The 25918-nt window shown below is 43.3% G+C and overlaps 2 protein-coding genes across 4 annotated transcripts in view; one reads left to right on the top strand and one right to left on the bottom strand.

Annotated features, from left to right (window-relative positions):
• The window catches only part of pola1 (polymerase (DNA directed), alpha 1), a 45473-nt gene extending 31147 nt beyond the window's left edge, over positions 1-14326 (top strand). For all 3 annotated transcript variants that reach the window (XM_069512823.1, XM_069512822.1, XM_069512824.1), the window contains 2 exons: positions 5665-5761; positions 13235-14326. In XM_069512823.1, coding sequence (XP_069368924.1) covers positions 5665-5761; positions 13235-13371 — 234 coding nt within the window. In that variant the 3' untranslated portion in view covers positions 13372-14326. The remainder of the gene's footprint in view (positions 1-5664; positions 5762-13234) is intronic.
• A 3682-nt stretch (positions 14327-18008) lies between these two features.
• On the bottom strand, positions 18009-25531 carry arxa (aristaless related homeobox a). The gene is made up of 5 exons (XM_020110403.2): positions 25101-25531; positions 24199-24766; positions 22938-22983; positions 20462-20793; positions 18009-19757 (listed from the first exon to the last, which is right to left on the bottom strand). The coding sequence occupies exons 1-5, from the start codon at positions 25288-25290 to the stop codon at positions 19493-19495; spliced, it is 1401 nt and encodes a 466-aa protein (XP_019965962.1). The 5' UTR covers positions 25291-25531; the 3' UTR covers positions 18009-19492.
• Between the last annotated feature and the right edge of the window lie 387 nt (positions 25532-25918).

The following is a 25918-nucleotide window of genomic DNA, read 5'->3' on the forward strand; positions in this document are numbered from 1 at the left end:
TATTTTACCTGGTCTCTGCCATTCTACTCAACTCCCTGCTCTATCATTTTACAGTCTTTTATGTACTAATGAACACAGATAATGATTATGACATGAGACTTACCTAGCAAGGCCAAAAGGTAATTTGCATAAAAGTAGAAAATAGGAAAAATGCGATAATCTTAATTCAATATCAATGGTTTATAGAAGTAATTAATTACACAAATACAAGTATCTCCCTCAAATTAGAGGGATCAGTATCAAATAAGCTGCTTGTATGTGAGTTTGTGAAAGTTGCAGTCGGTTTTCTGGGACATTTCCTGCCAGACCCCTAGCAAAATGTCCAGAAAATATCTGAATGTGCCCATGTGAGAATACAGAAGGAACATTTTGAGAAATTCACAGTGAATGAATGTGCATTTTAGAGTTTCTCACACGCGACAGATCCAAGAAAACTACAACTGACTCAGACAAGCTCCTGCTGCGTTCCTCATATGTGAGGGGCAAACTCCAGAGAATGTACATGTCTGAAAACACTTATAGTATCCAAGACAAACAACAGTATGTGTGCAGTGGTCAGGCTCAGCACCTTCCTTACACAAGAAGGTGCTGAGCCTGTAAAAAATGTATTCACGATAATATTGACTTTCCTTTGCTGTGAAGCATCTCACTGGATATCACAACCTAACTGATAGATGGATACACATTTGAGCCAATTCATAAAATCTATATTCCAGAAAGTGTTCATTTCAACCTATGGTGACATTAAAACCACCTGTAATTCAAAACGCCTGCTGAGGGACATAGCAGGAGTCTTAGCAGGATTGTGATGGGACGCAGGGCTTTCTGACCATCTGGTTGAAGCATCTGAGTACATGACAATATACTGACCATACCTCTTCAGATAACAGCATTATGTTCATCAATTGTATTTGTTTCTGTGATGCTTGTGCCATAAATTCAACTCTTGGGACATGTCAGCACATAGCGAGATTTGAAATTGATGATTGGGGCGGGAATGCAAAATATTTTTCGTGTGGGGTGTCCTGATTTTCCTACCGTTATCCATCAGTGGTGACACAAAAAGCACTTAATATCTGCTCATGTCAAACTGATACTACGACCTGGTGTAGCAGCTACATGTGTTAAAATGTAATTGTTTAATCTCAAGGAAAAAGCTTTGTTTGAATATTAAATATTTAATTCCAGAAGTAGCAGTCAATTAATGAAATGTGAGATAAAGAAGAGAAAGTTAAATGTAAATGCCTTTGAGTATTTTAATGAATTCAGCATTAACATAACTTTCATTTTTTTCAGTGTTAGGTAACACTGTTGTCTGAATCAAGCTATTGAATAGAGATTAATAGCCCTGCAGCTTACATATTAAATTGCTGCCAATTATGCAAAGTACTCAAGAGGCCATTCATGGCTTTTTGAGCTGGTGGTAGATCGACTGTGATTCAAACAAGTAGAGACGATGATGATGCTTCCACACGCCCCTGCTGAGAGGTTATAGGTATATTTATTCAAGTTTTTGATTTGTTAAAAGTTCCATGAGGTTTCTGTGCATCCAGCCAGTAAACTGTTTTGGCTTCTTTTCCTTTCATTACAGATTATGGAGCTAATACCAGCCGTAGCCAGAGACGCAATCAGGGTTTTGTCTTTGTGTATGCTACACTAAATGTGCTTGTTTGTGCCAGAGCCTCTGTGAAGGCACTTCTTCTTGTTTAACTCAGCTTTCCCTTTTCCTCTCGTGCATCATGCTACATTTACCATCGCTGTGGGTGCTGCCTCTCTCCTCTTCCATCCGTCTCTGCCTCTCTGCCTCTTTCTTTTCCTACCTCGCTCCCTCCCTCCCTTTCTCTCTGGACACAGACTCAGTGCGTGATCTGATCTCCATGTAATGGGAGAGTAATAGGCACTCTGCCTTGATTGGTTGGTAATTTTGGGGAGTTATGCACAGGTGCAATTTGTAATATTTTCAGTAAATTAAATTTCTTTCTCTTCCTCTCTCCCTCGCTCTCCCTCCCTCCACAGCTCTTAGCTCAAATGGACTTTTTTTTTCTCGCCCTGTCTCAAATCTTTGTCCCAACTTTCCTTTTCTTTCCCCCTTTTTATTCAATGCTTTCTCCCTCAGCTCCTTTCTTTTCATTCTCTTTCCCCACCCTCCCTCCCTCCTTAGCTCTTCCACTCATTCTCTCTTCTCCTGGCTCGCTCTCTCTCTACTCCTCTCACCCTCCCTTTCTCTCTCTCTCTTTTTCTCTTCTCGTTTTATTGATGTACGCTCAAGCGCCCATTAGAGCTCCCTTTTTCCCTCTAGTGGAAATTGCAGCATGTTAATTTTCACACAAATTACGGCAATAGCAGGTATCTCTATTTGATACATTATAGCGGGAGCAATCAGAGATAATTGAGTGCCTTTCAGAGGGAGACGGCTGCATTCACTGCCAGCTCAAAGCTGCCCCATTATCGCCTAATCGCTCTTTAAACACTGAATTTTGCCGAACAAAAATTCTTGTCATAATTTTGCTTAAGTGTATTTGGAAATCACAGTCCTTTGAGTGAGGATAATTGAAATCAAATCCCTTTCACTGGAGCTGACATTTCTACATTTCCCCCCAATTGAAATTAATTTCAAAAATTGAGCATGAATATCTTCAAATAGCAGGCAATTATGCCTTTCAATGGGAAGAAATTACCGGTGCTGAATCGTTGGAGGCTTGCGGGCGAGAGCACCAGTTAAATGCCTTTGTTTCCTGCCGTGTTTGCCTAGTAAAGATTTACATATATTGACTCATTATGGTGTCTTGTGAAGCTGATCGGCATGACTACCACAACTGGCAATAATGCTCATCGCATCTAAAAAGCTCAAGAGTTTTAAAGCCTCGTGGCCTCACAGCTGAGGCAAAATGTATGTTTGTTTCTCCGTCTCCCTATCTTTTCTCACACCCTCTCTCTTTCTGCAGCTGCAGTTGTGCGAGGGCTCGGGATATTGTGGCTTCGTAATTTTCAGCGCGTGTTTGCATCCTAGCTGGAGAACAGTATTTAGGGAAAGTGCATGACGCTGAGGCCTTGTTTGTGTCACCGGTGCTGATATTTTCTTCTAAGTCGTATCTATGTCAAGGAATTGAATGGTTGTTGTCTGTCAGCAGCTGCACACTTTCCATCCTCTTTAAACTCTGTTTGGCCTCGTGTACTTTTCTTACATTCTCGCAGACATATTGTGTGTCTATAGCTTTTCTTTAACTGCTGTAGTAATATACCCGAGTGACAGTATAGTGCGCAAAACTTCTCTGGCGGCTGGATGTGTCTTTGTGTGTGTCTCCCTAAAAGATAGAGGCAGGTGTTTTTAAGACTCAGAGGAAGTCTTGAGTGCTCGTTTTATTGTGTGAGCCATTTTAGACTCTGTTGCTCTGTGATTTGGATCAATTTGTATGATTTATCCGCCTTTTCTTATGCTTTACTTTCCCTTTATTCTATACATCCTGTCTCCACGGCGTCTTTCTGCTCTCACAAATCACCCTCTTCCTTTTGGCTTAACTGTGTTCATGCAACAGGACTGGATGTGCGTGTGTGTGTGTGCGTGCCTGTGTGCGCCCGGAGAGGGGAGTCAGTCAGGGAGCAAGGGGGCACAAGGTGGGGGTGTGAGGGGGGTCCTACGCTCCCGAGAGAGAGGCAATTTCACAGCTGGTTTGCTCCTTAGGCAGTCAGGCTGAAAATGCTGCAGATTTGTGGAGCAAATTGAAATGGTGTCAGTGCAGGAACAAAGCATCGAGCTGAATGACGAGGTAGGCGTGTGTACGTTGTGTGGGTGTGTGTATGTGTGAGAGAGAGAGTGAGGTGGGGTTGAGGGGCTCTAAATTCAATAACAACCCTGTAAAATTTTAGCCACGCCTTTCTGACACCTGTCAATCAGTATGCAGCGACAGGCCCGCCCACAATCAGCTTTATATTGTTTGAATGTGCCTGTGTGCAGAGCGCATGCATGTTTGCTCTCCGTGCGTTTTTATTTTCTAGAGGAAGAAGCGGTGTTGCAGTGTTTGTGTCGACCGGGCTTGTTCAACCTTGGCAACCGTAACCGAGGCTCCATTATGGGATGCGCATGGTTTGGTTGTTGACTAGGCAGTGCATCATTGGTCAACAGCTGTGTGTGCCATGTGAGCCATAGTGCACTATTGAACACACACACACATTAACTCACTCACTGATGTTCGCACATCACATACTTTCCATTTAGTTGCATTAGATGCTCTTGCCACTTGATTATGCCGCAGTAGTAAAAACTGAAATTACAATTACGCACATTGCCGATTGGCAGGTATAATGGGCACACACAAATTCAATCTCTCACACACACACACAAACACACACACACACTCTCTCTCACACACACATGAATTGGGGGGATTCTTCCTGGTGGTAATAATAAAGCACTCGGCGCACACCTGATGGCAGTGTGGGGTCGGGGCTTAGCGTGCCCTCTCCAGCATAGCAGGGAAATGACGAGCCAATAACTGCAATTAAACATGCAGTATAATGGCTAATCAAATTGACAGCCTCGGCTGTTCGCATGCCTCTCTCACAATGGCTTATCACAACAAACTATTATGAGGGAGGGTATTTCAGGCCCGATCCCCTCTTTTCTTTCTCTCTCTCCTTCTCACTGTCTGACTCTCTTCGTCTCTTACCTCTGTATCTTTACCATTTTCTCTCTTTTTCCTCTCGTTTTTTTTCCCTCCCACCTCTCTGTCTCGCTCATCCTCCTCCTCGTCTCCCTCTCTCCCTCTGGCAGGCTGTCGTGTGGCTCCAGTTAATTGCAGTGGAGATTAACAAAGCAAGCAAATTTGTTTTCTTGCTTTAGCGTCTCACACAGAGGAAAGGAAATGTTTTCAGGGAGGTACAGTCCTACGAGCGGGGTGCACGTTCGCAGAGTCACGTTCAATCAGCATCTTTCTTCAGTTGGTAAACCGGGTTTATTCGTCTGTTTTGGATGCTTTTACACCCCGTCACGATCCAGACTCTGCTCATAATGATGATCATAATAGAAACTAATAACCTTCTTTTACAGACAGAAAATAAAGGGATGTTAGAAACGTTAGTGTGTCTCAACTTGTTGGATACAGTTAAAATATTGTGTGTTTCTGTTGAACAAGATCAGAGAAAGTAGAGACGATACAGATTTACACCATGACGGTAGAATCAGGAAAACAACAACTGCTTTCCGATTGAAGTTTTCATTATTCAGTTCATTGACTAAATATCTTTCTTTTTTGTATATGTGAGAAAGGCCTAAGATGATGTCTGCAGGTGTTTTGATCAACTGTCCGAAACACAAAGATTTTCGGTTACAGTTTGATGACACCTCAGATAGCCAGATTGAAATCAATACAAAAAGTCAACTTATTAAGGAGATTGGGGTCTGGTCATGTGACCAATCCACAGTTAATAATTCCTTTGTTAATGTTATAAAATTAGTTTATCTGCTCTCAGTGAATTACATTCCATCAGATCGGGCCTCATGTTACCCCACATAAAGATTATTCAGATGGATTTCATGCCATCATTTCATGATGGAAGATTAGGAGAGTGTTTGTATATGATATGTTTTTGCCATCATATTCATCATATTGCTGGTTTCATCTTGTTTTTGAAGTAACACTGTTTTTCTGTGTGTTTTCTCTACAGTACTCCGAGAAGGCCCTTTACAACCAGCTCTGCTTCTACGGATTCATCTTTGACTGGGACTATGCTGTTACTAAATTCCTGCATAGTAATGAGAGAAGTAAGACCACATACACATCATACATGTCACTGTAATGTTGTGTATTTTCTCAACTTTCAGTCTTGTACTTTGTCTTACAGGATTTATTTCAACACTGTAGTAGCTGTTAAACCAGGCCTGCATTTTAAAATTATATTATAGGTTATTCATTTTCTTGGCTTTTTTTCTTATTCCTCCTTTGGAATTAATATCAAGTTACCAGAATGACTGTCGAAGTTTGAATTTTGATGTCCTAACAATGCTTCCTCGCAAATACGCATACAACATAGCATTAGCAATCAATGGCTCAACGTAAACCTTTTACCCAGGCTGCACTTACAATATTCACCGATGGTGTGACATGCTCGCACACGAGTAGCGGAGTTTGGCCATTGGATACGGGGAGGGGGTTAAGGACATTCAACTCCTCGAGTCGACAGCCCTAATTTAGGAGACGGATTCAATCACACACACATACAGAATGCAAAACGCTCCAATCACTGGAAGAAAGAAGGAAAGAGCCCTCCATTGCTCTCCCTCTACCCCGACCCTCACTGTCCATCTCTGCTGTTTTCACTCCTTTGCTCTCTCTCTCATTTCTCTCTCTCTCTCCCTCTCTTGGACAGGCACTCGTTTGGCTGTGTTGATTGAAAACAGGTTTTAGATTTGGGGAAATGATAGGGGGAGTAATGGGCGCGCTGACGAAAGGATAGCCCTTCTCCTATAATGGGACATGGAGCGTATATTTCCCCCCTTGGACTCAAATAGACGCTACTCCAGCGCTCTGGGCGCGCTCAGTAGGCGTCAGCTACCAGGCCTCTTTACCCATAGTTCTCACTGATTGATGTCACTTGATTAGAAAGGGCCGCCAGGCCGAGTGATTTATTTATTTGATTAAATATTTATGTATGTATGTTATTTATGTATGTATGCCTGAATGCTGCAAAGTGTGTGCACTGGGCTGGACCTGAACGAGGCAGCGAAAGAGTAAGACAGCAGAGGTAAATATATTGTGTAATCAACAGATGACCACTCAGAAGATGGAGGGAGCTGAAATAGAGGGATAGGCCTGTTGTGGAGGAGGGTGGAAGGAAAGGGAAGGAGTGCTAACATGATTATAGCCTCCATTTTTGCTTTCTTTTATTTCTGTCTTTTCCAAGATTTGAGAAATTATCCCCAATCAATTCTTCACTCTCCTTTCTTTATGTTGCTTTGCAGTATATCTGTTGCCCTCAAAACGATACAGTACAATACATAATACAATCTTAACTTGGTCTTGCAGCCCTGGAAATGTGTGTTCATAGTTGAGTGTACATGTAGAATGCACAGCGAACACACATGGTTGATGGTTGTGGAGCAGTTTAGGTTCGTGTCTTGCATTGGCAGCAGGCATCTACTGGTCCACTGACAACAGATCACTGTGTCACCTGGAATGAGCCCAAAGTTTATGACAGGCTGCAACAAAAGACCTCTCACATGTACTGTCGCCAACATTTTGGGTTTGTGGGCTCTCAAAATAAATGAAAGATGAGTGCAGTGGTCATTTGGTCGTTGGCCTGTGGTCGTTCTGGTTGCAGCTTGGTTGCAACTGTAGAAGTGACCTGCAGTAATTGAGCCGCAGCATGTAAAGTCCAGCTGCAGGGTTCATTCTACATACAGACAGATGGAGATTTTGGAATCATTCGATGGTTACAGTTTGCATATCTCTGAGTTTGGTGCGGTGCAGCCGACAAGATACTCTAAACTCTTCCTTCGCAGATTGGTTGATTGACCAATAAAAAAAGAAGTGCAAATCCCTGCAGTCTTTTCCTGCTTCTATTAATCATGTGTCATTCAGCACAACCTACATCGGGATTAAAAGGACGAAATGTATTATTTCAGATTTTTTTTAAAAATAGAGAACCCTTTGACGGAAACCTTTAAGATTCATGAGCTCATTTGTCATAAGGACATACATCAAACATTACAATTTGGTTTTATAATTACTGTCAATCGGAACATGCAATTGCAGCTCATCAGAGTGAACCAAAACATTTATAACTCTTGTTTTGATTATTATATTTACATAAATATGGCTGATACTGAGATTCGCTGGTTTGATTTTCACAATTTGCAAAACCGAGAGTGAGATATTTAAGCCCACAAGTAATTTGTCTGTACATGGAGGACTGCAGGGATGTTTTCACCCAGAGAAGAGGTCGCACAGCGAGAACCTGAGCAAAGCCTGTGTGCTTATAGGACCGGTGTAGGTCACTGTGAGTTACTTATAATGCTTTACGTTGTTATCTGTGAGCCCCGTGCTGCAACACAGTCTAGAGCTAGTGATGTCAAACACACACACACACATTGCTGGGTTCATCGGACAGTGGAGAATGCATGTAAACACATTCTCATGCTGCTATAAAATATAGGTTTACTGTGTTATCCCTCAGTCCTGGGGCAGTAATACCCCATATTACTGCATTACACACCCAGGGGCCACACTGTTCAGATTACAGGGAGGAGACATACAATCCTATACACCTGACTTGACTCTGTTGTGTGTCTATGACAGACCCGTATCTCTGTGGGGCCTATAGTGTTTTGACTTACTGTACATTGTTGTGGTGTTGTTCACGTGGTGATAATGTTCTCTTGTGAATGACCAAGCTGTGTCCACTAGAAGAGAAGGGTGCGAGTAGGTATAAGTTTTAAGATCAATAGTAGTTGATGCATGCAATCAGAGCTCTTGGTTTATGACTTTTGGAATAGAAAATAATGTTTTCTAAATTAAACTATGTTTTTCTCTATAGCAACAAACCCAGTGAAAAGAACTAAACCATCTAATATTTGAGCCTGAAAACAAAAACCAGCTGCAAGAGTTTGTTCGACTGGGCAGCATTTCACTATTCTACTATGAACACACAAACCTTTGTTTAGACATTATCCAGCTGCCAGAAATATCTTACCACACAAAATACAATATATGTATTATTCCATGACTGAAAAGAGAACTCAGCAAATATACTGTTCACTCTGTAAAAACTAGTCACTAGGGCTGTCACTATGCCTCTATGAACACTTTTCGAATTTCATTCCTTATTTTAATATTCAAATTTTGATGAATTTGCAAATGATATTTAGCCTATTGTTACTTTCTACCTAAGTAAACAACAGTATTTGCTCCATTAGAGATGCTATGTTGCTAAACTAGATGTAGAAAGACAGAACTGGCAGCAGTACCAGCAGACCACTGCCGGCACACTCCGTGTGGAGCAGAAGGTCAGCCACGCGGCCGTCACGCCTCCCACACGCACACAAGTGCGGCGCAGGCTTTATGTTTTTATATGCAGGTAGGCTGAGGCGAGACTGCTGAGCCACCGAGCAGACAAACAGATTTATGAAACAAATATGTTTACACATTTGAAAAGTAATTCATTATTATTCTATTCACTCTTGAGATTTGTTCCAACGGCCCGACTGTTTACCTTTTAAAAATAAACTATATATCTAAACTTTTCAATAATTAAAGTGAAGTGTCCTCCTTCACTGACCAACATGTAGGTTTGTAGTTGTTAACATGGCTACCTTAACATTAGCTTAGCAGCAGAAGCAGTTGGGGTGAGGAGTGACCGAACAGAGGATGAGAATGTGTGATATGGAGTAGAGAGCTGTGTATTTCTACAATTTCTACTCTCAGATGTATACTCCATCTGTCACACTACATATTCTGATGCCAGGGTGTGATCCCAGGGTACATCATGTTTTTTAATAAATTTCACTATTATCAGATGGTAAATAAGTTCACAGTAAAGCAGCTGTACATGTGTTTTAGTCACTCAAAAGGTGGATTTGCTGAGATTGAAGACAATTGAGATACAAACTAAACGTGTTGTTCTTTGAGAGGATTTGTTAAGAAAGGAACACGCCATCCTTATCCCTTAATGTTCACTCTTCCTTTTGTTTAGTAAAGCCTCAGGTAAACGAGCCCCATGTGATACTAGAATACTCGTACCGTCATTGAGTCTAGATGATATCTGGTTATTCATGCTTCCCAGAGCCACTCAGAACGTGTGTGTTTACATGTGTTCTGAACATACACAATAAAGCACATTAAAGTAAAATAGCTTTACATAGAATAGCTCTGAGCCAAAGCTGAATGTAATTTGATCAGCTCAAGTGTGTGTGTGTGCGCACAGTGCTACAGTGTGTTTGTGTGTCAGTCTTATCTACATGTACATTGCATTTTTCTGCTTGATTGCTGCGACTGAGTAAAACATGGAGGTAATTTCACCCGCTGCAGGAGATCTCTAATAGATTATACACAGGCGCACACACACACACACACGCACACACACTATAAAATAAACATGCTGTCCGTTCCTTTGCTGGGAACATCCCGTATCAATGACTTTCAAATCATTTCATGTCACCTTTCTTCTCTCCGTCTCCCCCCTGCTCTCCCTTTTCGTCTCCCCCCTCTCTCCTTTCCTCGCTCTATCTGTTGCCTTTTCTCTTCCCTCTGTCACTCCTCCCCTCCAGGTCTCCGTCTTGAGTGTGGGCAGTATGATTGCATGTGTGAGCAATAACGTAATTTCGCCGCATTGATAAAATATAAATTGTCCTTGAGCCGCGCTTTTCTAATGATCCATTTACCGACAGCTTCCCTGCCACCTCTCAGCGCTTCGCATTTGGTCCTTGTCTACCCTCCCACTCCTCTCCCTCTCCTCTCCCTCTCTCTTCTTTCTCTTCTCCTCCTTTCCCTCACTTTACTCTCCATTTTCTTCTATCTCTCTCTCTCTCTCTCTCTCTCCTCATCTTCCACCCTCCCTTTCTCTGGCGATACAAAGCGGGGTGGCAAAATCTGCGGGTGCGATTGTCAAATCAATTATTCATTCTGTGCAATTACACTCACACAAAGAAGTTTCCCCGTGCTCCGAGTGGTGATTAAATTAACTGCTATTCCAGCTGCCCGTCGCCACCAGCCTAATAGAATATTCATGGAGGCGGCCGACGGAATGGCCGATCTCCATTAACTTCATCATGCTCACTTAATTACAGGCTTGTTATTGTATTTACACCTAGTTAGAGCGTGCAGAGCCCAGATCTACTCGTGCCCAGCATCGCCAGTGTGCATGAGTGTGTGGCAACACCTAGTTAGAGCAACGATAACCCCTGATACGCTCACTGTGCATGTGTGTGTGTGAGTCTTTGTGAATATGTGTGTGAGACAGTGAGAAATGTAGAATCCACACCACCGATTTTCTGTCCCAGGCTGCTAATCACACAAAGTTTTCCCCTAAAGCTGCATTTTCCTCCACAGTATGCTTTCTATCAGCACAGCGTTTTCCATCTTTCATTTTCATCAGCATCTCTTTCTCGCCATTTCCGCTCCTCCTGTTTCTTCCATGTCTCGGCCTTTTCCCAACAACGCTGTCTCCTCTCTCTTCTCTCCTCCTGCCTCTTACTCGCTTTTTAAGGGAGGCTATTTATTTGAACTACACTCCCCACTGTGCTCCGACTCGCTGCGAGGTCTCTCCCTCTTTCTTTTCCTCTCTGTGACTCTTAAATCATTCTTTTATCTGTTCGCCACACAGTGATTGAGGTGGAAAAAGAGAAAGGAGTGAGGGAGAGGAGAGGAGGGGAGAATTATTTTCTCCTACCTTTCAGAAATGATGACATGATTGCTTTCGCTTGATCATGCATCATCACTCCCTTCCATTCCCCAGATAAATAGACTAGTTTGTCTTCTGCTGCCTCTCCTCTCCCACCTTCTCTCCCTCCGTCCCTGTCCTCACTAACATGAGGATTATCTGGTAATAGTTGCTGCTGACGTATAAGTCAACCACACCATCTTCTATGTGTGTGTGTGTGTGTGTGTGTGTACATGTGCATGTGCATGCATGTGTGATAACTTTGTCACATGGATGTTTTTTAGTTGCCAGGACTTTGGGTTAGTGTGCTTTTATAAGTGTTTAACTACCATCAATTGACTCTGACTCTGACTCTGACTCTGTGTGTGTGTGTGTGTGTGTGTGTGTGTGTGTGTGTGTGTGTGTGTGTGTGTGTGTGTGTGTGTGTGTGTGTGTGTGTGTGTGAGTGTGTGTGAGAGAGAGACACTGTTGATCTCTGTGTATCTAACCTTTGTTCCCTTGGGTTGTCGGTGGGTTGGTATTTATCCAGCAGCCACTAATGTAATGGACAGGAAGACAGGAGATAGGGCTGCGGAGATGGCGAGGACATGACAACTGGCCATATGGAGTGTGTGTGGTATACGATCGTGTGCGCTCTTATGTGTTTATATACAGCGCTTCATCTCAGCGATTACCAGACGTGCATCCAAATAGAATCAGTAAATCTAGAAAAATAAGAATTTCATCATTGTAAGGACGACTGTTGCTTTCACTGCTGAAACAATTAACTGATCAATCATTGTTGAAAAATCACCTTTAATTTTAATTAGTTATTCACTGGTTCCATCTTACGTGAAAATATTTTGTATTACTGCATCAGAAAATCGTGAAAATACAAACCCTCGCAATGAGATTTTTGGTCTTTTACGAATTTTTGAAAATAAAAAAGGAAAAAACTGTTCATGATCAATATAAATGAGAATAATTTAAAGCTGCGAAATCAAATCTGTGCCAAACAAAACTTTCCACTTTCCTGTTATTCTTGACCAAGGGGGTCCTCCTGTCAGCTCACTATTATTCCAGATGTGGCTCTGCAGCATGATTTTGGTTTGATAGTGTGTTATTACTTGGTTTCATGATACTTCATCTACACTTGACGCTCAGTATAATGTTGAAAAGATTTGATTTTGGTGGCCACCCTGCCCATGATAGTCAGCTCTCAGTCTTCTCTCTGGCTTTATTACGGCCCACCTGAAGGGATAACAGGGACAAGATATTGACTCCATGCGCTCGTTGGGCTTTTCTATCGATCTCATAATCCTGCGTGTGTTTGTGCACGTCGTCATCGACCCATCTGCCCAATTCTGTGTGATGTCTCCTGGCCCTCAGATTGATAGGAATACTAGCAGATAGCATTACATCTGGTAGCTCTCAAGTTCAGGGTGAAACGCTCAGTGTTTATTAATGATGAGACATAACAGGTGCGCATGCTGCTCCACTTACCATTGGACACAATCATGTACTATTTTCGGACTTGAACTCGAGAAAATGTCCTAAAAAAGACATCGTCTAAGTCAGACAGGTAAATTTAGAAAAGCGAGAGGAAGACCTATCCACAAAATCAACGGAAGTCAAAAGCGATATACAGGAAAGAAGAGAGAAGTATAAAGTAGCTACTCTCCGTGCATGAAGATCAAACAACATAAACACGCACACTTGCTCCAAACTGAAACGGGGCCGGACGCATATCCAAACCCGGAGCAGGGTTGATGCACTTTTAAATGAAAGTGTAGTCATATGGATGCAGCCACATTTGAGGAGCTTGTCGATCTTCTGTTGAGCTCTAGCAGTGGTAACTCTTCTCTCCTCTCTTCTCCTGCAGGTCATGTTTCCGATTTGAAGAGGGCGAAGGAGGTGTATCGCAAGCTTAAGGAAGTGTCGGACAAAGCCTTGGCCACCAGTGGCTACTCAGAGATTAACCTGGCAAAACTCTTCCAGGCCTTCTCCACCCTCAAGTAAAACAATACACAAACACATCTGCAAAGACCACCACCACCACCAGGCGGCCTTGAGGTCTGACTCGGAGCTGGACATTTGCACATTCATCCACAAGTGTTCACTAAGTTGGTTTTTTATGGGGGGGGGTTGACGATAGCGGGATCAATGACCTTCATATCACCCTCCCTGTACCTAATGGGCTTGTTGTATGGCTGAAAATCAAATCACACCTTTCTCCTCCACCAGACATAGGCACTCGGTATACACACACACACACACGCACACTTTATGGCTTGACCCCATCGCCCTGCCTCTAAAGGGGGAGCAGCAATCATACTTAAATGACAGTCTATTGTGTGTGTGTGTGTGTGTGTGTGTGGAGGCTAGCTGTGCCCAGATGTGTGTGTGAGTGCGAGTGTGGGTAAAAATGACTTATTCTCAGAGCAGCCGGCGTCCTCCAAAAGCAGCTAATTAGCCAATGATAGTGACTCTGGCCACTAAGACCACTGGATGCCTGCAGCGATCGGACACTTGTTCTGATTACCACCATTCATCCAGAATGTGAGTGCGCGAGCGTGCGTGCGCATGCACGCACCTGTGTGTCAGATCAGAAGATGAAAGAAAGAAGCGAGGAGGATGCAGGGAGTGACGAGGTGAAGGAGGCCACATGCGCTGTTCCCTCGCTCTTTTGTCTCCATATCGAACAGCTCATCTCCTTCTCCTCCGCTGGCTCTGTTTAACTGATGTCATTTCATCCATTTCACTCCTTCTTCTACCCACGACCCCCCCCTCTCTGTGCAGATTGTGTTTTAATGTGTGTAATTTTCCATGTGTCCAGTTCATATTGCTCAGGAGGGTTTGTGTAATGATTTTTTTTTTGTAATAACTAGAATATTCCATGTTGGGTGTTTTGATATTGATGAGAATCTTTTTGATACTGAAACTTCAATAAAAAGCTAAATGGATAAAATGTTAATCTTGTTTTATTTGAAACGCTGACAGATGGGTGGATGGATGTCCTCAGTGTCTCCATGTTTCCTGTGTTACAACTACTCATTGTAATACACTTAACATGCCTGAAAATGAACTTTATTAAGGAAGATCTGGCATCTGGGTCTGCACATCAACAATCCTTGAGCTCCATTTATCACCATATTTCAAAAAAAAAAATCGTATCGTTCACAAAGCGAAAGACTTAAAGTTGCAGTGAATTGATCCCATGTGTTATCGATATTTTCATTTTACAAAACCTATGAAACACTTTCACGACGTGTTCCTTTATTTACCATTGACCAATATTCCAGGTTACTTAAAGTGACCTGCTGCTGTAAATTCTGGCTCATGCACCAAAACATATCTTTGTGAGTTTTTAAAGATTTACGACTTTGCAGTATTGTATGTTCTAAAGTTGCTTTGGTTTCATTTGTTGCTTTGCGAGATGAAAAACAGCGACCATCACGTTTTGTCCCTTAAAAATACTGATGTGGTTCTTTGTTTCTACTTTTTATTTCTAATGAGAGATTTGAGTTATTTCTCAATAGAAGTGAATGGTATAGAAACAGTCCTGTTTTAAAGTGTATGTCATTTTATGTCACATTATCATGCTGTAGTTCATTCTGTGGGAAATATAATTAGAAATGTATTTTCAAAAACTTAATCTGGGGAATTTAATACTACCAATAATTCATCAGTAGTGCTCACTCATATTTCTCAACACAGATATTAAAGTGTTGATATCGCCAAGTATTTGACTTTTACCTCGTGTAGACATTTCGTCATATTCCTCCACACTTTCTAAATACTGCAGTTAAAGTTTCCTGCCTCGTGACGTGTTTAACCATTTTTTTCCAAGAATTCTCTTTTGTGTTAATACAGCAAAAAGGGTTGGGATTTTTTTTTTTTTTTTTACTCCATCCTGCGGTGTGCATTTCCATAAACACTGCACGCCTCACAAATCACTTCAAACCGCTGTGACTTGTGAAGGCAACCTTAAGTGGGCTGAACACTTAAACCATGATTCACTATGCAATAGATAGAACAGGGCTGTGTGAGGGAGGAAGCGTCTCAGTGCATTTACAGCCAATTGCATATAACTTTACATATTTATTAAATCATATCAGCTCCACTACTTCTCCCCACAGTTGCTTAGTTTCTTTTTTTTATTCTGTTTTCCTTTAGACATAATCAACCTCGGATTCACAGAGGAAGTGCACATGAAGGCCTGCTGTTCCCACTGCACCCAGGCTGCAGGTTTTTGAAAGTGAGGGCCCCGTTTTGTCCTCTCAGCTTGGAGCAGACCCAGTCAAATTGAGTCCCCGCATTAATTCGACCCTGCTAAGCTAATAAGGTCGAACAAGTCTCTTTGTATTGTCGCGTTAAGCTTTATTGCTTGTCGTTTTGACCAGCGATGGACAAGGTAGGCTTTGATGAGGGAATTAGGCCTCTATTCTGCCCCTGTTATTCATGGCATGGCGGAACATACAAGCACCAGAGAAGGGTGTCAAAAGGAGAGCTGGTCCCATTGCAAAGTGTCTCCCTTGTTGGAGCTGAATGGGCGGTTATGAGACGATAAACCGCTTAATACACTGAGCTAATTGGATGAGAGCAAGAGAGACGGGGAATTAAGGGGCGATCTGAGAGGGGGGAGCGGAGTGCCATGGCCCCCGCTATTCAGGTCCTGGTGAGGGAGGGAGGGGGGACTGAGGGAGGGAGGGGAGGTGTTCATCAAAGCAGCTTTTTAGAGCTCCTCTCCCGGGGACTGAGTGAGAACTGATCCCGACTGAGGCTGTGGAGTGATTGGGCCTATTCTCTCTGGCAGGGACGTGGTGGAGAGAAAGGAGGCCAGGTAGCAAATCAGTGGCCAAATCACATCCAGCAGCTGGGGGAAGGAGAAGGGATGTAAATCTGGGGGGTGAAAATGGGCACAAGTCAGTATAGGAGGATTTTTTAAAATATTCTGGACACCTGGATTAACTAGTGAGAAGCTGCTGTGTTGACGCTGTTCAACAAATCATGTAGATTTCTTCTTCTCTTTGGAACCATTTTGCAGGGACATGATTGGACTGTGTTGACCTTTATATCAACACTCATTATGATGGTCATTCATGGAGCCTATGTGCGCAAGTGCAGGCCCTGTCCTGAATGAAAGAGCATGCACCATCAAGTGTGACTGCAAATCCATGAGCCAACCCCTCCACCCCTCCTGCTACAGCATTTCAATTTTCTCGCCTTTTTGCGCCGCAAAAGAAAGTTTAAGCCCCGCTCCCAGCAGGTCATCCGCCTCCAGGCATTCCCTAGATATTAGGGACAAATTGGTTTGCCATTCATTAGTTATATTCACAATAAGATTAAAACTCCCTGGGCCCAGACAATCTCATCAAAACCCTATACAGAAGGATAGAAAAACCCTATACACAAAAAAACATACATGCACGCTCCACTGAGCTTGAGCTAAAGAATAGGGTTTTTTTAAAACATGGTGGTCTGTGCACACAGGAGAAAATTGGTTTTTATCTTTTCCCTATTTCTCCTCTAACCCCTCCTCGTTTCATTTTTGCATTATGCTCCAAAGAGCAGCTTGATGACTTTTTGAGTCTGAGTGTGTTTGCCCTGTGTGTGTCAGGATTAATTCATGTATCTCTCCATCTGTCCCCTCATCATTTCTGGAGTAAATGAAATGATTAGCAGGTATGAGACCTGTGGATCCTCGTATATAAGACAAAAAAGAGGGATCTAAGGGAATTAAGATGAGGAGAAGGCCGTTTTCACAGATGCAGACAATAAAAAAGGAGGGGACTAGTTTAATCCGTGGGGTAATTTCACGCAATTTGGCCGGGCACCATGGATGGGTCAAACGCAGGAGAATAACCATTGATTGCTGTAATGGTGCTGCATCAGTGGTGAGACCCAATGGAGAGAGAAAGGAGGAGGGTGGAGGGGGATGATGAGGGAATTAACTCTGTGAGTGTGTGTGAGAGAGAGAGAGAGAGAGTGTGTGTGTGCCGTCTGATGAAGTGGTTTGTTACTTCATTAATAACAAAAGGGGGACTCGCTTCCATCGACACTGCATTACAGATGTTAAGACCAATTTAGCGCCTTTAAAGGGTCTTAAAGGAAACTTTTGTGACGCCCTTCGCCTTACCCCCCCCCCCCAGCCCTCACCCACAGATAAAGTGGGCGATCTAATTGAAAACCCCTCTTCCTTTGTCGTGCGTTTCTCATGTTGGGGGATTAAGCTCATGAATATATGGTCAGTATTTTGTCAACTCCGCTGAAGAGGATATAGACGCATGCAGTGCACTGGATTATGCAGCTGTAATGCATTTTCCCCATTGTTCAGGTGGAGGCAGCGACAAAATGATGCATGTAAGCTGCTCTGCAGGCGTCTCGAACATCTCAACCTGTTACTGAAGCTGGATGAACATATAGATACTTCACATTCCTGTAGTCAAGATTATTTATACTTTTGAAATAGTCCCTTTAATTAAGCTCTTTATATTTGGAAAACATAAAGCAAAAAAAAAAAAGCACATTTTCTTCATAACACCTTTTATTAATAGTTCTATAATATTCTATTTCACATTGTTTATTTTTTCCTGGTTTAGGGCCTATACGTCCGTCCTAAAGGAATTTGAAATAATAAAAGATAACTCATTTTAGCAATGTTATTTATTTTCAAATTAGCATTAATAAACCAGGAAACTTACAATCACTTATAAAGAAAACTGAAAAACTGTCCTTCACTCAGTTCCTCATGGTGGACTGGGGGGGAAGAGTTGACATAAATAATTATCTAAAAACCTAATAATAATAATAATAATTATAATAATTCATAAACACAGGTGAAATTCTACACAGGGCAACATTCATTAAAACACTACACGAGTGCAAATTATCAAAACACGGTCTCCCTCAAATATACACGACCTTGTTTTGAAAATCATCCTTTTTTTTTTCCCCGTGTACTTTTCTCCTCTTTTTTTTTTTTCTTTACACAATATGTACAGTCGTCTTTCACACAGTCACGTCAGTAGCGACACATCAGTCTTCAGACTGCTCGCACGTCCTGACTCAGAAATGGACAGCAGGAATATCACTGCCGTTGTTGTCAGAGAGCTGTACACATCTTTGATACATATATTTGTGTATATGTATTGAGTGTCACTTTTGGACTGGCGTGCAGAGCGTAGAGCATTCAGGCTCGTCGAGGCTATGGAAGGTCTATGGACAGGTTTCCTTTGGCTCTGGGGCGGGGGGGGGGCACCTCCTCCAACTCACCTTTATTACAGACGCAGACCGGCTCAGCCCACGTCCATGCATACAGAGTAAGTAGAGCGGTGTTTAATGTCGAGCACTCGAGCTGTGCGCTTGTGAAGTGGCACGAGAAGAATCCTTTTTTTAAAGTCTCGGCTCTCCCTGGCGGATCTTCAGCTCTGTGTGTGTTTGTGTGTGTGTGTGTGACGACAGATTACACAGTAAAATACCCAAAGTCCTGATTTTAGATTAAGTGGATGTACACAAATGTATTAGCATATATTAACTTGTTATTATTTAGTATTCACTTTTACAAACTATACAATGCTGAGTTATTTTAATTACAGTATTACTGAGGCATTCATTCAAGAGTAGCATGTAACTGTAGCTGGTTGAGGTGGGTTTAAGGTTCCAAAAGTGTTCGTACAAGTACTTTAATTTCATACTTAATGTCAGTGTACTTTGTCACATTCACGTACTTTGTATTTTATTTTCTATCCATGTAGAACAACATTTTATGGTCAATCTATATAATATATCTTAAGTGAAATCACAGAGAGCCTAATTTCAGTCTAGTGTGTATGAATAATTAATATAAATCATTTTTTATGCTTAAAATATTGTTATTCTGTGTTAAACAATGTTGTGCTATACACACACAAACACACACTCTTCTCAGCCGGTGCTCTTTTGAATTTGGTCGTGCTATTTTGTTGGGGAAACATGAGGTAACAGGGATGGTTGAACACAGGGGACATGGGTGACATGGAGGCAGCTTCCTCCAGAGGTATGAAGGGGTCTTTCAAGAAGGGGGACATAGCAGGGGTGTCATGGAATGGGACGCAAGCCCGGGACAGGGGGGGGGGGCTAGGGCTGGCATTGGGAGTGTTCAGCACACCTCCTTCCCCGAGGCTCCGGCGGGCAGGATGTTAAGCTGGGTGAGCTGAGCCGAGTGTTCCTTGGCCTTGAGGCGGAGCGCAGCGATACTGGAGGCCCTGCGGTCCGCTGAGGAAGAGGGGGAGGAAGAGGAGGAGACGGAAGGGTCGGGGAGGACGGGCCCCACATGGGAGGGGTTCTCCACGGGAGGGGCGGGCTGGCGGAGGAGAGCGGCAGCAGTGGAAGCACTGGTCAGGGGACCCATACTGGAGAAGAGCCTGAAATAAACCACAGAAATGTAAAACACACGTATTTCTAAACATTCAGGGTTAAATTATTCATCCCAAATAATAACACAGAGCCTCATTAGTGAACAAAATACTATCTGCAGTCGGAGGGAAAACAAATAACTGTTGATTAAGATTCCCAATGTCCCTTGGATGCATTTTATTTGCTCTTAAGTTAATTTGCTTCTTTGGAAATTCTCCCGAACTAGATTTATGGCATCTATTACATGTTGACTCCTGAGTATAAAAGATGACGAGGTTAATAATGCTGCATAACAAAGGAGAGGAAAGCCAATGAGAAGCTAATTGTGGCACATACAGTGTGCGGTGCCACCCCTCCTCACAGCTTGTCTGGCAGGATCAGACGTTTTGTTAATTTACTGAGGTGCCTGACAGAGTGATTACACACCACTGTGAATGGTTAACACTATAGCATATGTATAATCAGACACTGAGAGAAACAGTTGTCTATGCAGTGTGAATGAAGATTACCATCAGTCATTGTAGTGTATAGATGTGATGGGAGTATATTTTGAGATTGGTTACTGCCGTGCATTGTTCTGTACATGTGCTTGACTACAAAATTGTAGTTATTTAACTGAAAACACTGGGATAAATGTGTCTGACAAGTCCGGATCAGTGCAGTCATGATGGAAATATATACATCAGATATCAGGTCCTGTGGTGCAGCTCACCTGCCAAAAGTGGGTCCGATGAAGGCAGGGTGGCGAAACATGGCAGCCGTGCCCAGGAAAGTGCCCAGGCCGAGCTGGGTGGCCAGGGGTGGGGCAGCGCCATTGTGTGGCGGTGGGGCCAGGCCTGGGAAAGCTGCGGCCGCTGCTGCGGCAGCCGTCCAGGCAGACTCCAGGGCCGGATGGGGATGGGGAGGAAAGGGGCCTCCGTCCAGGTAGTGGCTAAGAGGGTGGCCCGCCGCCAGGGGGCCTGGGAAAGGCAGGCCCGATGGGTGGGCCTGCACCCCGGCCTTCTCGCGTTTTCTCCACTTGGCCCTGCGGTTCTGGAACCACACCTTGAGGGGCAGACAAAGATGATAATATAGATTAATATGAGCATAGAGTTTGACCATGATTATATATAGATAAACATAAAGCTAGAGGGGGTTTGTAAATTACGAGGGGAGGGACATGGAAGCTACATCTTTAAAATGTTGGGAATGGGTTAAAGTTTAACTTTGACAAATAAACACAAAGTTGAAGGAAAAAAATATAAGCACATTATCACTTTTCCCAATAGAGTGAAGAAGATAAAGAAAGAAAAGACGAATATAAATAGTTTAAAGTAACACCCCTGGTCCTGCTCACTATACGGCTGGGTAATAAAACACTATCAATAATTATAAAAAGCAATATAACAAAAGTTTAGTATAAACTTGTGTATTTGTTACTCATCGGGCAAAAACAGAGAACACACAATTGTTCCATGATTTGTTAAATGTTTTGCTGTTTATCAAGTGTTAATCATTCTTTGCTCATACAGAAGAGTTGAAAACCACAACCTTCACTGCAGAGCAAACGTTTATTTGACATTTCAAATCAAATTGGATTTGTACAGCCCATATTCACAAATCACAATTTTCCTCTTGGGGACACAGTGACATCCTTTGTCATTAAACCTCTTTTATGGGGGGTGATGAAAAACTTCCAAAAAAAGAAAAATGTATGATCATGACCATGATAATTTATTGTGATAATTATCAATGTTTTCTAAAATCTTGATATAATTTTTTGTCAATGTTCTCCAGCAGTGTTTAATTGTAGTTCACATGAGCAGACTCCTTTGAATGCTGTGTCACTGTGCACTTGGTAATAATCGTGTAGTTCAGGTGGTGGCCAACAGGCGGAAAGTCAACGGTAATGACTTGTGAAGGTAAATCCTTTAAATCTGTCTAATTAAAGGATGGGGTGGTGGTGGGGGGGTTGTCCGCTGGGTGGGTGGGGGGGTGAGATAATTAAGAGCGGTGTTAACAAAAGATCCGCAGAATCACCGCAGAACATTGGCTCCAATAACAATTAATGCGCTTTAAATTAAATTCTTCTTGGAGACGCTGCAGAACGAGCGACTTCCACCGGAGCGACTATTTAACTTTCCCACGCATCCGCCGCTGGACAGTTTGCTCTGCAGAAGCACGGGGGCGCGCACAATGAGCAAAATGTCAACACGAGGGGAAGTGATTGAACTGAGCCAGCTTGAGCGACAGGGACCGCGCGCGCACACACACACACACACACACACACACACACACACACACACACACACACACACACACACACACACACACACACACACACACACACGCAAACATTATTCCCAGAGGGCTGTTTAGCATTACACAGCCCCTCGGGAATTTATGAGTTTTTATCACCTCCTGATGGCGCCCGTTAAGTGATTTGTTCACCTACGGCCCCTTAAAGAGACATCTGTTGTTTTACCGTCGGCCATAACCTCCCCGGAGCTTTTCCGCCGTGTTTGACTTGTCTCTCTGGTTATGAGCCCGGGCTTTCGACATGCAGGGCCACGCTTTCAGTGCCAGGGAGGCGAGGGAGGGATGGAGAGGGAGGGAGGGAGGGGAGCAAACACCTTTAATGGTCTCTCATTCGCTCCCAAGTGCAAAGCATCGGATCAATGCAGGTCTATTGCAATCACATAATGGGAAATCAAATAGCATTATCCCTCCCTTCTTTCTCCCCCTCCCTCTCTCCCACATCCTTTTACTCTCGCTCTCTCTCCCTCACACACACGCTCTGTCCCCTCTGATGGGAATCCAAACGTCCCAGGGAACATGGACAGTGTTTGCTCCGTGCGCTAAGTGAGCTTTTTATGAATCCGCTTAATTGCCACTAAAACGTCCCCTCGTCCGCGCGTAATAACATCCAATAACAGGAAAGGACCTTCCCCGTACGCGGCGGCTGTGACCATTTAACACGTTTTTACTGTAATAAATGACCACCTCGAATTGGCCCGTAATCGCTGATCCTCAATCAGTGACGCATATCACCGGCTATTAGGCATCGCCAAAGTGCGCCAGGGACATTTTCCTCCTCGTATAAAACATTATGATTATGAAACATTTTCCTTCCTCCGCCCCCCCCTCCCTCCCTTCTGTTTGATTTACAAGTCATCTCTGCTCAGATAAAAGATAAACAAGACACTTACTTGGACACGGGCCTCGGTGAGATCCAGGCGCATTGCGAGCTCCTCTCTGAAAAGAATTGTCAAAAAAGAGGGGAAGAGAGAAAAGGCAGGGGAAGAAAAGATTCAAGGTTACAGGCCAACGTTTGGAAGCAACGCAGAATTGCTGTTTTGTCCCCTCCTATTGTTCACTGTCAACAGTCGACCAAAATAGGCTTGATTTTTTTCTCTCCCTCTCCTCCCTGGTATGAACTGCAGAAAGACGCCATGGCCATATTCTATTTTCCCCTGTCACGGATGGGTAGAAATAGGCCTTAGTGATTGTTGGATTTTTTTTCTCCCCTTAGCCCGGGCCTGTCACTGTAACAACATAATGGTTTGAAATAATGACATCCAAACTAGCCTGCCACAAAGCAATTGGCGCTGCCTTCAGCTGCAGAGATGGGCTTGCGGTGCAAATTACAGCCGCGAGTCTTCTTAAAGTAAATCAATTGGAAAATATGAATAATCCCAAAGGTTAAAAAAAGAAATAGAAAATGTAGGTACTTATGTCCTGCAGATTTAGAGAAGCCGTTTTTTAATTTGTGCGTAAAGAGGTGCCAAACATCTACACATTATTTATTAACAAGTGGATTTTATTGATTTTGTTTTTATGTCCTATAAATATAACATTTCTAATATTAATAATAATATATTTTTTAAATATATCATAGGAAGCCATGTATTTCACTGTGTGTTTACACCTGCTTTGGGTTTGAAGTTGGGCCCTGACATTTTTTATCCAGCATGTATTCAGTATCATGTCCGGCATCAGCTAACCTGAGCTGCACCGGTTAATTATCCTCCCTGAGAATAATACCGCTCTGTATCATTCAGGTGGAGCAAAAAAAACTCCTCAATTGTGTTAGCACTTACTGGGGGAAAAGTTATTGGCCTGGGTGGTGTTCATTTTAAAATAAATGCAATTAATTATCACCTTCAATTACAGAAAATATAAGATAATAAATAGCATGTTTGTCTTTTTTCATTTTGGGGAGTTTTATTTAAAGCCAAACCTTGTTAAAATTATAACAATCAAAATAATTTATCATGGAAATTATTTTTGTAGAGTAATTTATTTAGAAATTTTTAAAAGCCTACCTGCGTTTTATATGCACTTATATTAAAATACATATGCCTACAACGCCATAAAAACAACGACAATAATAATAATAATTATAATATAAATAATAGTAATGATAATAATAATGTGACTACTGTATTTTCCTATTTGAATTTGTCTTACCTGGTGAACACGTCGGGGTAGTGTGTCTTCTGGAAAGCTCTCTCCAGCTCCTCCAGCTGGTAACTGGTGAACGTAGTCCTGTATCTTCTCTGCTTCCGTTTCAGCATCCCCTCCTCCGAGTCACTGCCCGCCGAAAGACACACGCTGTCCTCCCCGTCCCTCACCTCCCCATCCCCGGCATTCAAGCTCTCCCTCTCCTCGTCCTTCGGGGACAGGGTCGCCGCGTCCGCACAGCTCTCCTCCTCCTTCCCCGCCGCGTCCTCCTCGAACTTCAGCGGGCCGAGCTCCACCAGCCCCAGGCTGCCGTCCTCCGAGCACTCCACGGGGCTCTGGTCGCCCTCTCCCCGGCTCAGGGACGCGTTCTCCCGGTAAGACTTGCTGCGGCTGATGCTCACCTGGGGCGCCTGGCTGATCTTGAGGCCGTCGCTGGCCTGCTCCAGGAGCAGTCGCTCCCTGTCCAGCTTCGCTGCGTGGTCGTGGAGGTACTTGCCGCCGGGCCCGTACAGCCGGCGGAGCTTTGGTGGCAGGTGGATGTCAGCGCTGAGAGACAGGGGGTCTTTAGTTGGCCCTGAGAGAGAAGCATGTCAGGGATATAAAATACTGAATAACAACATGGCTGTGACGAGCAGAGCAAATCCTTTAAAAACGCAACTAAAGGATAGGCTTTCAAACATTTTCATCAGACTTAACAAATACCATAAGACAACACTCAGGCCTGTGAGCCAACGATTATGAAACTGAGGAGATTATTCTCTTGACTTTCTGGAAATGCAAAGAAACTCTTCTGGAAACATAAGGCTAACCACACACTTTTACGCATGGAATTACGCACGGAACGTCTTTGTTCTACATGTTTAGCTTCCGCAGTGATTTCAATAAACCAGTGCAGAGGGGGAACTTACCGTCCGCGGGTTTGTCGAGCTCTCCTCTGCCGGGAAGACCCGTCAAACTTTGCGCTCCGATCAGTCTGACCTTACAGGGGCTGCGGCGGCCCAGAATGCTCTCTATGCAGTAAGAGGAGAGCAGCGTCGGGGACTTGTTGCTCTTCCTCTCGCCCCGGTCGTAGATGTCTTCCTCGAACTGGCCGCTCATGTCGACGCTTTGGTTCGTCTAGTTTCGGTAACGCCTGTCACTTTCTCTCCCCTTCTCTCTCTCTCTCTTTCTTGCGCTCTTCTGTCTCTTCTTCTTCTGGTCTTCTTCTCTCTCAGGCCGGTGTGTCAGTTTGAACCCGGAGCGTTCACTCCTCCCTCCTGTCCTCTCTTCTCCTTTCTTTATTTCCCTTCTCTTCCCCTCTTCTCCTCTCCTCTCTTCTCTCTCTCTCTCTCTCTCTCTCTCTCAGCTGATGACAGACAGCTGACTCCACCGCCTCGCGCTGCTCCGCTCCGTGCGCTCTGCTCTGCGTAAACGTGGAGGCTGTCACCGCGCGCCTGATTGGCTCGTGTGTGTGTATGCGGGGAGAGAGACAGCGCGAGGAGGCTTTATATATTTTACATTAAAGTTAATTTGAGGGAAGGACAACAAAACACGACATGGAGTTTCTTTCCCTTTTCCTCGTGGAACGAACTCCTAAAAATAAAGTTGTATAGCAAAGCGACTTAAAGCAGCTTTTAGTGCCTGATAGTTTGATTGTTATTTTACTCTGACATTTATGTTTTTGTAACATTTAAATGTTTAAAGGATCCATTTGAAATCTTCTCCACTATAGTGAAATTATTTAATA

The sequence above is a fragment of the Paralichthys olivaceus genome, chromosome 17, assembly GCF_024713975.1.
Source record: "Paralichthys olivaceus isolate ysfri-2021 chromosome 17, ASM2471397v2, whole genome shotgun sequence".
NCBI classification, from domain to species: Eukaryota; Metazoa; Chordata; class Actinopteri; order Pleuronectiformes; family Paralichthyidae; genus Paralichthys; species Paralichthys olivaceus.